At 31.9% G+C, this 16,121-nt stretch overlaps 2 protein-coding genes across 3 annotated transcripts in view; one reads left to right on the top strand and one right to left on the bottom strand.

Moving 5' to 3' along the window:
* Cbl (E3 ubiquitin-protein ligase CBL) overlaps positions 1–6,989 on the bottom strand; it is a 56,654-nt gene extending 49,665 nt beyond the window's left edge. For both annotated transcript variants that reach the window (XM_088271926.1, XM_088271927.1), the window contains exon 1: positions 6,238–6,989. In XM_088271926.1, coding sequence (XP_088128052.1) covers positions 6,238–6,782 — 545 coding nt within the window. In that variant the 5' untranslated portion in view covers positions 6,783–6,989. The remainder of the gene's footprint in view (positions 1–6,237) is intronic.
* A 1,348-nt stretch (positions 6,990–8,337) lies between these two features.
* Positions 8,338–12,137, top strand: LOC148302249 (zinc finger matrin-type protein 5). Its single transcript, XM_088271918.1, has 3 exons — positions 8,338–8,633; positions 10,155–10,292; positions 11,593–12,137. The coding sequence occupies exons 1-3, from the start codon at positions 8,507–8,509 to the stop codon at positions 11,868–11,870; spliced, it is 543 nt and encodes a 180-aa protein (XP_088128044.1). The 5' UTR covers positions 8,338–8,506; the 3' UTR covers positions 11,871–12,137.
* Positions 12,138–16,121: the final 3,984 nt, after the last annotated feature.

Here is a 16,121-nt window from a genome sequence, read left to right as displayed (position 1 = left end):
TCCACATATGGACTCATGGTAACTCTCCAATCCTTAGTATAGTCTTATTCCTAATTAAACCAGACAACATTATTAAGGAAATATTTGCTAACCTAACCTAACCGCCGAAGAGGTGACACGTCTTTCCACGCCAGATTTTTTAAAAGAATATATATTGGATATGTTTTTCATTATTTAGAATACTTATATGTTGAAAAAATATTTTTATATATATTTTTTAACTTCTTTCACTATTGAGTACATCGTAGTGGTACAGGAGAAAGTGACCAACTGCCAAAACGTAAAATGTTCAGGAGGGCCATTTAAGTCACTATTGCTTGGCAAGAAAATAAACATTCATGCAGTTTTAATTTTTTTTTTTTTGACATCTCATCAAAGATGAAGAAGAATATGGAAGTCTGGGCATTTACTTCTTTACATCTCACCAATAGATGTCTCTAGTGAAGTTCTAGTGATTCATGAACAAGGTTTCTAAATTGATTAATATATTTAGAACTTCCAAGAATTTGAGTAGTGTGGTTGTCAATAATGGGTAGAATTGGTGAATGTTACACGTGTGTAAAGTGATCACTTAAACCAGCCTATGACGGTCGTAAGCCCCGTAAATGCCCAGACTTCCATATTCTTCTTCATCTTTGATGAGATGTCAAAAAAAAATAATAATAATATGAAAATAACTCCTGTAATTGGAGATAATCCAGATTTTGTGAACAAGTATTTGGACACACTCAAAATGTTGTAAATTCATGCAGTTAGTCATTTTTGACAAGTCAATATGTTATACTTCCAAGTTTAAAATCCCTTGGGATTTTTTCAGGGCAATATTAAGCTAGTAAGATATCAAATAGTAAAAAATGCACTTGGTTCCTTTCTCCTGTATGACTACGATATATCATGCAATATATGCATCTCATCGTGCATAAACGCCAATTATTCCGACTCCTGACTTGACCACACCCAAGTATTTGAAATACTCGATCATGTCAAGTTAACCTCGGTGTTCCCCTGCTCCTATTTCCAATTACTACCTATGTACCAAAACGGTGTTTTTTAAGAAAAAATCAATTACACACGTAACATGTTACCTAGGTTTAGAAAAAATTAGGTTGTGACTTATGGAATACTGGGCCTTAAACCCAGGTAACATTTGACGTAATGGATATTTTTTATTGAAACACCGTTTTTGTATTGAAAAAAAATGTTTTCTTTTTGGAATAAATATATGGTTTTGAAAAGAAAAGAGTTATTGAAAGGTAAGGAGTGATTTTTTAATTCAGCTTTAAATTCTCTTCTAGTATCTTCATTCGTAACTCTGTAATACGTCCATTTTTCCGCACATTCGTTTAAGGGATCGCGGGATTATAGGGACGCTACAAAAGATATTTGCAATTTATAACCAACGAAAATAGATTTATATTATCCACTGACACTTCGTGATGGAATTGCATTTTTAATATATTATTAGATTAAAACCAATATTTTTAGCTTTTCTACTTTATTTTTATTTGACCAGCAACCGGGTTTCGTCGTTACCGACATCATCAGACTGGTGATGTCAGTAACGACGAAACCCGGTCGCTGGTCAAATAAAAAATTATTTATTTATTTATTTATTTAAACTTCATGTACAGAAAATAAAAAGTACATTGGCGGGCTTATTGCTAAAAAGCAATATCTTCCAACCGACCAAAGACGGACTAGTGATATTGATCAAAACGTTTGATACCATATATAGCCGTTTGCAATCAGTGGGCAGATAGTACTTGAACATTTAAAAAAATAAAGTGGAAAAGCTAAAAATATTGGTTTTAATCTAATAATATATTACCAACGAAAATGTACGCAAATTAAAAACAAATCTTACTAGAAATTTAGAATAATCTAATTTTTGGAATAAATTTAGACTTTAGAAAGTATGTAAATTTGAATAAAAATAAAAGTAAGATGAAAGAAAATGAATGGTATAAATTAATATTAAAATTTGATGTTAATTAAAGTACATCTCATTATACTCGGTTCGCGTTAACAGAGCACTGTAGCGTTTTCTTACGCTAATTATATTGTAGACTTGGAAGTAATTTTATACACTAACGAAGGTGAATCTAAGGGTAACGGTGTATTTTTAAGGATTTAAAATAATAAAACGTTATCTTATTTCACAAGGAAAATGAAAGTCACAAGGAAAATGAAGTGAAATATTGGTAAACGGAGAGATTTTAGAACAGGTAGATGATTTCGTGTATTTGGGTAGTATGTTTTCTAGGGATGGAAAGATTGATAAAGACTTAGAAAGGAGAGTGAACGCTGGGAACAAAGTTAATGGTGCACTGAAATCAGTTATGGCAAATAAAAACCTATCAGCGGAAGCTAAACTGGCAGTGCACAACGGAGGCCTGGTTCCAACTCTAATGTATGGAAGTGAAACATGGAGTTGGCAAAAGAAGGATGAAAGTAGACTGAATGCAGTCGAAATGCGATCTCTCAGAAGAATGTGCGACAAATCGATGTATGATTTGTCATATATGATATATATGCACCAAAAAAAAATTAACATTATATATATTTATGTGTGTATGTATATTAGATAGTATTATTGTTTTTTTTTACGACATGTTACAATATCGTAAATATTGTTTAAGTTATTATAACACACCATCCGGTGTGGACAGATAAGGGTGAATGGAATTCTGTTTCCGGTGATAACTCTTAAGAAGAGTTAAGGCCGAAATCTTAGACAACTTTACGTTTATATTTAACCGACCTACACATGCGAACGTACGTGATACGCGCGGTTTTTCTTCACTATTCCGCGCTAACCCGTGTGTCCTACGCGCACGAGAAAAGATATCGCTCACTCCTTTCAAGAACGTCATAAATCAAAAAACTTGATGTCTCAGGAGAACGTTTTTAAAGATTAAAGATATAGTACAATGTATTAAAAATAAATATCAAGCCACTTATTGAACTTTTTACTGTGCAACAGATCTCTTTAGGTAAAACCTGAAGGTTTTTTTTCCATTTGAAAAATATGTAATTTATTTAAAAAAATAATTAAACGATACTTCTTCTTCAAAATGCAAAAACAACACTTTCTGCCCTGTAGCGGGTAAATATTAAGTTAAAAATATGCCGCTTTTGCTGGAATATAGTACATATTCTGGGCATTCCGAAAACATGCATAACTGAAAATTGACGATTTTTGATTTATGACGTTCTTGAAAGGAATGAGCGATATATGTTCCAAAAATATTTAATACGTACCGGATACACTGAGAAATTTTTGTCAGGTTTCATCCCTGACAATATTTTGTGACAACAAACGCTGTGATTAGTTTTCTTGTTTATAAAAAAATATGCCTGAAGATAACCCGAAGGTAGGGTGGTTTAACCCGTAGATGGGAGCATATGTAGCTTCCGAAACTAGTCGTAACAAAATAATAATCAAGTAAAAAAAATGTTTTTTTTTTTCAATAATTTATATACAAGTATGTAAGGATTCTTCCCGAATTATTTTACATACTAGGAGACGCCTGAAAATATTATTTTTTTATTAAGCTGATAAATAGGCCAGTGATTTTATTCAAAACATTTCGAGTGTGTCCAAATTCTTGTTCACAAATCTGGGTTTCTCCAATTAGGAGATATTTATATTGAAATCGCAACACAGATGAATACTTATATGGCAGTCTGGGTATTTTCAAGGCTTACGACCTGTCACTGGCTATGTTTATATTTCGATATAAATAAATATTCTTGAGCAAATTATTATTTTATCTTGTATTGTATAAAAACTAGTAATTTAAAAAAAATATATAAAAAAAATTCTTTATTGTATTAACATGTAAGTATTTCGGCTCAACACAGGCCATGCCTAAAGAGCCGTAGTACATTTAATTAATAAAATGTAAAAACAAATGTATCTATGTACCCAAAATTTTATTTTTTTAAATTAAAAAAAACTACTAAGTGGGAAATCCAGATTTGTGACCAAGAATTTGGACACACAAAATGTTACGAATTAAACATTCATTTCCGGTTTACATTATATCGCTCACTCCTTTCAACAACTTCATATATCAAATATCGCCAATTTTCATGTTTTGCATGTTTTCGGAATGCCCAGAAAATGTACTATATCCCAGCAAAAGCGGCATATTTTTTACTTAATATTTACCCGCTACAGGGCAGAAAGTGTTGTTTTTGCATTTTGAAGAAAAGGTATTGTTTCATTATTTTTTTAAATTTACTAAACATTTTTCATATAAAGAAAAAACATTCAGGTTTTACCTAAAAAGATCTGTTGCACAGTAAAAAGTTCAATAAGTGGCTTGATATTTATTTTTAATACATTTTATTATATTTTTAAACTTTAAAAACGATCTCCTGAAAAATCAAGTTTTTTTATATATGACGTTGTTGAAAGGAGTGAGCGATGTGTACTTCTCGATGCGGGAAAAGGGGAAATTCATATTTTAATCATTGAATTCCAGCAACTGACCGCATTACCACAAAAATTCTGATTATCCTATAAATAATTTTTATAAACATGAAATAAAGGTTCATGAAAATTTTAACTTCAAATTATTTTGTATTTCAAAAGCACTGTTAACTGTGTGGTATGGTATTTTATTTATTGTTTCGGCATTAACTTTGTGGTAAGACATGTTACAATGATTAAAGAAAACACTTAGTTTTTTACCACTTGAGTTTCATTATAGACTACATGTTTCAGAAGTTAAACTTCCATCATTCAGGTCTGTATAATAATAGTTATTATACAGACCTGAATGATGGAAGTATAACTTCTGAAACATGTAGTCTATAATAAAATTCAAATGGTAAAAACCTAAGTGTTTTCTTTAATCATTGTGTGGTATGGTAATATAAATATATGTGAATGATAAGGAAACTGTCACAAATTATTTTTATAACCCTTTCATATTTGAGTGTCGGGTTGTGGTCCCGTGGTTAGTGTCGCGGACTCTTGAGTCAGAGTTTCACGGTTCGAACCCACCCTACCACAATTTGATACCTATTTCTATTAATTAGCCGCTTAGGCTCACAGAAATAGTATGAAATAGAAATATTTGTATAAATAATAAAAACACAAATATTTCTCTTTAAAAAATTAACTTTTTAAATTTATTTTTCTTGAATATTTTGTTGCAAATATTTTGTCACATTTTATAAAACTTTATAAAAACAATAACTTAATTTTTAACCAATTTTATTTTAGGAACTTCTCTCCAACGGGTTTCGATAAGAATCTCGTCATCTTCAGGGATGGACGTGTACTAAATATGTACTTAATTACTATGAGTACATGTCCATCCCTGAAGATGGTAAGGTTCTTGTCGAAACCAATTGGAAAAAAGTACCAACAAAAAAAAATTAAAAGAAAATTTTGTTTTATTTTATAAACTTTTCAATTATCCCTTGATTATATGCTTAGATTGCTTTCTAATATATTCCATTATCTATAAAGTCATTAAAAATAGACACAAAATATAAAAGAGCTATTCATAAATGGATAATGCAGGTGGGTAGATCTGAAATAGATCGCATCATTCGGCCATGCGTATTTGATTGCACAAACACAAGACACATTGTAAAATGTGCCTTCGGCACATGTGAGGGCGCATTACTCTAATTTGCAATCATGTATATGATGAAATAAAAATAATTTTAAAAATCTTTGTTTTTAATTATATCATACGACGATTTTTCCACACATTCGTCTTTTCCACACATTCGTCCGAGGGAACGCATTTTAACTGTGCTCACTCTGCTGTCATCCTTCTTTTGCCAATTCAATGTTTCGCTTCCGTATATTTGTGTCGGTACTAGACCTCCATTCCATACAATATAATCTTCAATCAATTCGTACAATCACGATCGAGTAAATATCGCGTCGATTTAATGCGGTGCCCTATGCACCATTCGGGATAGAGGCCAGAAGAAGAATTTTGATTAAAAGTTACACAAGAAAAACAATTTTTTAAAAATCAAATTGTTTCCAGGCAGGGTTATTTTAAGTTATTATTTTAGACTTATTTCTTCCGATAACAATCTTGTTTATTTTTATGAAACGTTAAATCGGTCAAAAATTATTTACGGAATGTAAAAATAGCATCAGAATGTTAAAAATACACACTTATTTAGTACAAATTTAGAATGATTGTGGGTTCAATGAAAAAATCGTGTCGAAAATGGTCGGGTAACATTCGTTTCTCTTACCTGTTACCGAAGTTGCTTTTCCAAAATTCTGCTGCATCACTCTTAGTTATGCGGAACTGATCACCGGCAAATGTCCCGTTAGGAAAAATGGCTTTCAATTCACTCAACATATGACTGAAGACGAGACTGAGTTTCGTTAGATTCCGCCTGTAGTGGCTGTTCTCGTCGAACATTTTCTCTTTACCCTCCTTGAACAGTTTGATGGTCTGCTTGCATTTCCTCATCAAATTGATGATGAATATGTTGAAATGCTCGTTGGAATTCAGCGCGGACATGTTGTCCTCGTATTTGGAGTAGATGACTCGAAGTCTCTGATAGGTGTCAGGCAGAATATCCAGGATGAAGGGAGGGCTGTTTTTCAAGTTCATCTTCTGATGCTGGCACAATTTCACGACTTTATCCATCAACTTCCATGTCTTATCCAGCGTCCTTTTATCCGTGGCCATTTTCGGCGGGCAGACCGCGTCCGAGAACGCTCCGTGCAGTTTCGAAAAAATCGAGGATATGTTTTTGGTTTGCTGGACACGGCTTCGGGAGGCCGCCATCTTGCCAGATTACACTGTTACAAAAACACACGGATTTATGCACTAACTAGACACGAGTGTACACCTTAAATTAATCACTTAATTATAATACATCTCACAGTGCGTTTTCTCATTATTTTGCCGCGCAATAACATTTACGTTAGCGTGTACGGACGATAAACAATCGCGGAGTGACACATCGCGGGCGCGCGACTGCTTGACAAATGCATGGCGTAACGAGGTACTAGAAACGTTCTTAATTCTCTTTTCCATTCATAAATCGACATACAAAAAAAACACGGAAACTAAAATATAAGATTTAGAAAAGACTAGGCCAAAAATTTGCGCAGTCGAAATTGTTCTACACATATTTTTATGGCCGTTTAGAAGCAGATGTCATTGTCCAGGGTTAAGGTGTTGTAAATTTTAAATATGGGACTAAGTAACCTAGAAAAACCGTATCACCTAAAAAACGATTTAAAATCTTAAAAATTTGCCATATCGTCCTGACAGTTTTGAACTTACGACACTTACAAATATTGGCATAACCCTTTTTTAAACATAATGAACATTTTAGAATATATTTGTTAGATATATTTTGGTTGTATTTTTTTTAACGTAGGTACTAATATACAATATAGCTTATTTGTAGCCGTATTTCTAGGATGACAACATTTTTACGACAGGCAACTTAGTTACATATGTTTATCAAGTAGCGTTCATTTAATCTTGTTTAATCACAGATATGATCGGCTTAAAATTATTTGTTTTAAATCACAAATAAATCGACAACACGGCTACGGCTTACAAACACCGATTCAAGATTTGATATTTTTTATCTGATTTAAGAATTTTACCAAATATTTTCAAATATTTACTCGAGTTGTTTCTTTATCTAAACTTTCTTATGCCTCTGATAAAAAAATTAAACACCACTAAACTATTCAAAATGAACAGGTATAAAATTTATTACTTTTTATCGAATCAGTATTTCTTGAATCATTGTTATCGCTATTTAATATCTATTTTTTTATTAAATATGAAATATCTAGTAGATGTGAATATACAGAACCAGCGATAAAATAAACTTGTTATTTTTTTACCGTTCTCAATCTATAGACAATGACCAATTTCGACCTTAAAGCTGATGACAATATGAAACAAGCAAAGCTTCAAACCGTGATTTCCATTTTTTTAGAGTTTTGTTTTATATTTTGCCTTTATTGGGTTTTAAAAAAAATCGAAAACATCTCACTTTTTACATGTTCAGCTTTTTGATCAGTTCGGACTTATATTTCACTTTTAAACGCTTCCGTCAATAAACTATATGGAAAAAATTATTTAGCCTTAGCTTATATAGTTTTCCGAAACCGGAGAAGGATAATCCTCAGTCTAAAGAAACATTAGATTTAACGTGTTTTAAAAAATCACAACATTTATTTGTTTAATTTGTTGTATATGTTTCTTAAAGTCAAAATATTGCTCTCGATTGAATTCCAAAGATGGAATAAAAATTCAGAAATAAAAAAACGAATTCATAAAATTGACGTATGCAATAAGGCTATTATGAAATGTCATAAATATTTTGACTTTTGGAGCTGGTGTTTGTTTTGGGGTAAGCTTGTTCCAGTTGTGCCGAGTTTTAAAAACGTTTGTATAGTTAATAATAGTCTTAAAGCCCGACAAGTATTTTGCATTATTATACGAAGTTATATAAAATTAGTTAGTCTGTGTATGAAGTTACGATGGGGCGCAGATATTTTTGCGAATATTGCGACAAGTCATTTGTGGAAACGACTGAGTCTGTCAAGAAGCATCGCTACTCACTTATTCACCAGAGGACAATGAAAGACTACTACCATCAATATATGGGTAAGCGTTTTCAGAGAAACTTGACTCATTGCTTTTATTTTGGCTCGTTAGTTCATCAGAAGATGATGAAAGAGTTTTAGTATCCATAGGGTCGGGCGGCAGACTGTCAGAGTATAATATAGGGTCGGTGTTGATGAAAAAACCGTCCGACAACAATGTGTTGAGGTTTAATTATTTATATTTCAATTTGTCACACAGGTTCTATAGTTTTCCAGTCAATTGAATTTATTATTTGTATCTTTTATTTTGCATTTCACAATGTAATTAATATAATTACATTTACAAAAATATTCTATCATATTAATACAAAAAAAAAGATCCCACAAAGGCATAGCCTGTGTGTGGGTATACATTTTATTTTAGGTAAAAGAAAAATTATAAAAGGCACTGGAAAGAATACAATAGATGTTAAAAGTATAAATAGATTAAAAGTGCTAATATAAACCACAAATAATTGATTTCAATAGAAATAAAAAACTAAAAAATAAGTGAAAAAAGTTAAAAATGAGTATATCATGGGTGTACTGAGAAAAAAAATTTACTCGAAAATATGCAATTTTGAATGCAAAATACACTTAGTAGTTTGAAATGTCATATTAATGTGATTTTAAAAGTAAATTCAACTTTAAGTTTAATAGTTGATATTTTATTCAGGCTGAAAGCTTTAAATTACAGGGATTATTCAAACAGGGATTTTAAAGTTAACGTTTTTTGCCTGTATACCCACAATATACTAAATGAGTTATAAATTGAATGGAGAAGCTATTAAAATCAGTTTTTTTTTTTTTAAATAAATAATTTCAGCAAAATCTTCAATTAATGTAAATTTAAATAATTAGTACACACTAATTGTTTAATCATATAGCCGCTTGTGTACTACACGGAATTTTACAGTCCGGCAGTACGGTTTTGAAAAATTAAAGTGACTAGAACAGTTTAGCTTGATCGAATTTACGCGCATCGTGTTCACACACCGATCAAGAGCACCGATCAGAAGAAAGATGGACAAAAGCACAAGCCAATCCAAGCCAATCATCCGTTTTATATGCTAACTGACATGCCGGATGGTAAAATTCCATGTGATTCCGTGTAGTGCACAAATACCCTATAGCAGGGGTTCCCAAAGTGTGCACCGCGCCGCCCTGGTGCGCCGTAGAAAGTAAAGAGGGGCGCCGTGAGTCGATCCTCTATCATTATCCGAAACCACAAATATATTTTTTTTTCTCTGTTTCAATTCTGAATTCTTTGTATTGTTATGGCTGTAAAAATCCCAGATAAATAAATACATAAATATGGTCGCTATTAACTGTGAAAGATTGAAAGTCTTTATTGAAAGACCCTATATCTATTCCAAATAGCTTACTAATGTAGGGCGCCGTAACAAAATACTAAGTTTGTAAGTGCGCCGCGGGCCAAAAAAGATTGGGAACCCCTGCCCTATAGTCTTTATGGGATGAATTAAATAAAGGGTTATTTTTAAAGGGTTTTTTTTTATTGTTAAATAAATCATTAATCTTACAGAGGCGTCTCTGATCCTTGCTGAAGAGAGTGGCAAGAATCCCTGTCACAGGTTTTTGAGTACTGGACACTGCGCATTCGGCGGCATGTGCCGATACTCTCACTACTCCCGGGAGAGACTGGATCAGCTTCGACGGGACGGTACGTATCCCAGGCGCGTTCCGACCATAAGTGCTGCGGAATCTACACATGCAGTCATGTCGCTCACTCCTTTCAACAACGTCATATATTAAAAAACTTGATTTTTCAGGAGATTGTTTGTAAAGCTTAAAAATATAATGAAATGTATTGAAAATGAATATCAAGCCACTTATTGAACTTGAACTTGAACTACTGTGCAACAGATCTTTTTAGGTAAAACCTGAATGTTTTTTCTCCATTCGAAAAATATTTAGTATATTTAAGAAAATATTTAAACAATGCCTTTTCTTCAAAATGCAAAAACAACACTTTCTGCCCTGTAGCGGGTAAGTATTAAGTTAAAAATATCCCGCTTTTGCTGGGATATAGTACATTTTCTGGGCATTCCGCAAACATGCACAACTGAAAATTGTCGATTTTTGATTTATGACGTTGTTTAAAGGACTGAGCGATGTGTTCGCACTTTACACTTTGGTTTTGGTTGCACTTAAAAAATTCACAGTATAATTTATATTTGAAGCAATAGCTCTGTGTTTTTCATCAATTGAAATCAATTAAATAAAATAGATTTTGCTCAAAGTTTCATTTTATGTTTTTTGATATTTTGTTACATTGTTACAGTAAATGCAATTTATTCAATATAAAAAAAAGTTAAACACTGTGAATTTCAATTAAATTAATTTTTTTGACATCTCAACATAGATGATGAAGAATTTGGAAGTCTGGGCGTTTATGAGGCTTACGGCCGTCATAGGCTATCACTCTACACCCATGAAACATTCACCGATTCTACCCATGATTGACAACCACACTACTCAAATTCTTAGAACTTTTATATATATGGTTCAATTTCGAAAAAAAGTGCTTGAATCACTAGAATTTCACTAGAGACATCTATTGCTGAGATGAAAGAAGCTTTTTATTGAATAGAAACTCTTTCGGTGAGGACTGAACCCTGGATTATAATCACATACATGAGAAACGCTAGAAAATATCCTTTTCATTTTACTATTTAAACTTATGATTTGACCAGTTAATTAATTTACAACATTTTGAGTGAGTCCAAATAAAAATAAATATTAAATACAAAAATAACTCCTAAAAATAATAGAAAAAATTAGTTTTTTTTATTGAGCAGTTATTTTTCATATTATTCTGTCAAAAAATAATATGAAAAATAATTCCTATAATTGGATATAATCCAGATTTGTGAACAAGTATTTGGTCACAATCAAAATGTTGTGATTAGAATCTCAATTCAAAAATATAGCGTCTAACGCTGAGCATATTTCACTTTCAGCCGAGAGTCCGAAGGTGGAGGCCGCGGCTTCGACATCCACTCAAGAGCCGCCCACTCTTCAGAACTGGCTGGTCAACAGGCGGAAGCGTGGCCTCGCAGACAGCCCCGCACTGGAGCAAGCATTTGTGGAGACCATGTGCTCCCATGATTCCGACGTCTCCAGCATGATGTCCTGGAACTATCCAGAGATTCTGGACACCGTCCATGATCTTCCCCCGAGTCTAAAGCGCTTCAAATTTGGTGACTTCAAAGACGGCGACTTTGCTAAATGGGGTTGAGACGCTTGACTGATACTTGTTTGAACTTTTTAACACGTTGTCTCTCAACTACGAGATAACTTGTAGATTGCGTTCTTTGCCTAGACGCTGCCTAGGAGTTATCTCGTACTGTGTTTACTTGCCATATTCCTGCAGCTACGATAAAATTCCTAGTATATCGGTGCCAATATGGATAGGTGGCTCATGGGAAGAGAACAAAAAATCATTGCTGGCTTGCATGAACAGAAAATTTATTATTTTATTAAAATTAAACGCTTGAATATACCACTTTAATGAGTTTTATTTTTAATTACGACTAGTTTCGAAAATGACAGATGTTTTCACCTTCTTGTACAAATTAAAACTAACGAATAAAAATACATTTAGGTGTATATATAGGTTAATAAATATAGGGAGGGGGGTTAAGGAACAAGATTTTTTGTAAAAGGAAACATTGATAATAATGGTGACGTATTTTGAAACAGTATATTATTAATTATTGTTTTATCTGAATTTAAATTTTTATGTATTTCAAAATTTTCTAAATTATTCATGACTTGACCTTTATTTGTAACAGAGTGTAATAATTTAAGTGTATGAGAGTCAAATGAGTGGTTAGTTTCCATGAAATGATATGAAAAATCCGAAAAATAATTACTTGTTAGTCTACGGCGATGTTCTCTTATTCTAATTCTTAGACTTCTCGCAGTTTGGCCAGTATATTTTTTATCGCAGTCATCGCAAGAAATTTCATAAATACCGCTTCTATCTAATATGTTTAATATATTTTATCTAAATATATTTTTGTTCGTTAGTTTTAATTTGTACCAGAAGTTGAAAACATCTGTCGTTTTCGAAACTAGTCGTAAATAAAAATAAAACTCATTAAAGTGGTATATTCAAGTGTTTAATTTTAATAAAATAATCATGTCATTCCACAATGTTAATGCCGAATCAATAAATAATAGAAAATTTTCTAATAAATGAACAGAAAATATGATCAAAAATATCTAGGAGTTCCAACATTCTTCGTTGTGTGGTTGTCAATCATGCATGGAGAGGAAAACATGCATGCGTAAAGTGATGACTTAACCAGCCAACAATGTCATAAGCCCTGTAAATACCCATAGACCCATATTCTTATATTTTGTATATTAAAAGGATTGTTATATTATTTTTTGATATCTCATCAAAGATGAAGAAGAATATGGAAGTCTGGGCATTTACGGGGCTTACGACCGTCATAGGCTGGTTTAAGTGATCACTTTACACACGTGTAACATTCACCAATTCTACCCATTATTGACAACCACACTACTCAAATTCTTGGAAGTTCTATATATATGAACCAATTTAGAAACCTTGTTCATGAATCACTAGAACTTCACTAGAGACATCTATTAGTGAGATGTAAAGAAGCTTTTTACTAAGCAGAAACTCTTATATTAGTATGAGAGCTCCGAATCCTGGATTATAATCACACACATGAGATCATGTTACACGTGTGTAAAGTGATCACTTAAACCAGCCTATGACGGTCGTAAGCCCCGTAAATGCTCAGACTTCCATATTCTTCTTCATCTTTGATGAGATATCAAAAAATAATATGAAAATAACTCCTGTAATTGGAGATAATCCAGATTTTGTGAACAAGTATTTGGACACACTCAAAATGTTGTAAAAGGATTGTTATGTTTATCGTCTAGTAATATAACACTCTCCTTATCATTCATTGTTCACTATATGTAATATCACTTTAAAAAACATTACATTGTGACTTCGGAATAATCATTCAATAATCAGGTCAAACGGAGATTAAAATTAAATTTATCATTGATGTTTTACTTAGTAAATACCACTATTTCTTAAAATCTACTGTGACACGTGTTTCAATGCACCATGTTTGAAAATGATGCGGAATGCATCGAAACACGTGTCTCAGTAGATTTAGAGAAATAGTGGTATTTACTAAGTAAAACATTAATTAAAAATGGATAGCTTTTACCACAAAGTGACTGCCGAATCAATTGATGAAATTGTAAAAAAAATATTCAAAATCAAGAAGTAAAAAAATATTTTTATAGCATTGGGTTTTTAGACCGGAATTCTGATTATTGCCGTGGCTGTCAATGTGTTAACCGTCGTGGTGCATCAGGAATCTGACGACCTAAAGGTAGATAGATAGATGTATCTCAAGGTTAAAGATGTTGTAAGACTGATTCTAAAGGAGTATCACATTTCGCTCACTCCTTTCAAGAACGTCATAAATCAAAAAACTTGATTTTGCGGTAGAACGTTTTTAAACTTAAAAAATATAACACAATGTATTAAAAATAAATATCAAGCCACTTTCTGAAATTTTTACTGTGCAACAGATCTTTTTAGGTAAAACCTGAAGGTTCTTTCTCCATTTGAAAAATATTTACTATATTTAAAATAAAAATTAAACAAAACATTTTCTTCAAAATGCAAAAACAACGCTTTCTGCCCTATAGCGGGTAAATATTAAGTTAAAAATATGCGCTTTCACCGGGATATAATACATTTTCTGGGCATTTCGAAAACATGCACAACTGAAAATTGTCGATTTTTGATTTATGACGTTCTTGAAAGGAGTGAGCGATTTGTGTGTTAGCCTTTATACTCAAGAGATTTTTGTTATATGCATGTTGCCGATTTGAAGAATTTTATAAGAAAAATAAATCATTTTAATTGAAATATTAATATATATTATAAAAAAAACATTTTTGTTTTATTACTTATTGTTTTAGTAGAAATAATAGGTATGTAAGATATATTGAAAGCTGTCCCACCGCATTCCTGGATCGGATACAGAAGCATCTAGGCTTCCTGACAGATCTGCTCTTGCAAAGCAATTTTTTTTATCAACTAAGTTACGAAATTGATTGAAAATGTGAAACAACATAAAATTGTATCCCAATTTTACTGTGAATTTACGTAAGAATGAATTTATGTAAGATATAAAATGGACAACATTTTTAAACAATAGAAATTCGTAAAAATAAATGTTATAATAAACCCATAATTAACAATATGACATTGATTAAAGCCCCCCCCCCCCTATTGACTATGTTCCCACTGATGAAAAATAAAAAATGAATTAAAACAATTCTCATCTGCACTTGATGTTGCATAGGGCACTGTCACATATAAAGATAGTGTTATCATCTCTAACACATGAAAAAAAGGTGATAGCCCTCCGCTTCAGGTACCAGTCCAGGGTAATATTGAATAAACATTAAAGTGAAAAAATCACTTATATTTATTTGACCTCCCCCCTGGGTATCGAACTCGGAACCTCCAGAACGGTAGCCGAGCGTTCTGACCATTACCCTACGGAGGCGAACAAACACAGGAAAAGGCTAGAGTAAGTAAGGTATATAAAATAAATGAAATAAAAACAGATTTTCAATGTGTATTTGACTTTATTCATAAGTTTTGTGGTGGTTAACTATCATAATCCTATACTAAATTAAGTATTATATATTCAATGTTAGATTACATACATGTTTTTAGAGGATAAACCATAATCAAATCATTAAAGTTAGTAAACAGATCAGGAATTAAACTAATATATCTTTTGAGTATTCAACACTTTATGTTTTTTGTTGTTGTTGCATAATTGTTGAGACTGGGATGTTAGTTTAATCATTTAAATGATATCTTCATTCGTAAAGTATGTAGCAGTAGATGCATTTGGTACCTTTGTATAAGGTTATTTTTTTAAAAATTAAACAATATACCATTTAATGAGTTTTATTTATATATACGACTAGTTTTGAAAACTTTGATCTTTTCATCTGCTGGTAAAAATTAAAACTAACAAACAAAAAATATATTTAGGGGTATATATAGGTTAATAAATATAGGGAAGGGGGGGTTAAGGAACAAGATTTTTTTGTAAAAGGAAACGTAGATAATAATAATTTTTACCAGAAGATGAAAACATCTGTAAGTTTTCAAAACTAGTCGTATATATAAATAAAACTCATTAAATGGTTTGTTCAAGTGTTTAATTTTTAATAAAATAATCAACATGTCATTCCACAAAGTTAATGTCGAATGAGTAAATAATATTCGTATAAGGTATTAGATTAGATTTTTGAAATGTCAACATAATTATGTAGCAATATTTCACTCTTTCTGACATGTATACAACATATAGACATGATGTTTTCCTTTTTAAAGGTTTATATTTCTTTCTAGCTCATGTTTTTGATGTCAAATTATCAGATATATATTAGGAGTTGG

Source organism: Brachycentrus maculatus, unplaced genomic scaffold (assembly GCF_059751285.1).
Source record: "Brachycentrus maculatus isolate JH-2025_06_01 unplaced genomic scaffold, ASM5975128v1 h1tg000470l, whole genome shotgun sequence".
In the NCBI taxonomy this organism is placed as follows: Eukaryota; Metazoa; Arthropoda; class Insecta; order Trichoptera; family Brachycentridae; genus Brachycentrus; species Brachycentrus maculatus.
The sequence above is the reverse complement of the archived record's forward strand: the minus strand, read 5'-3'. Positions and strand labels throughout refer to the sequence as shown.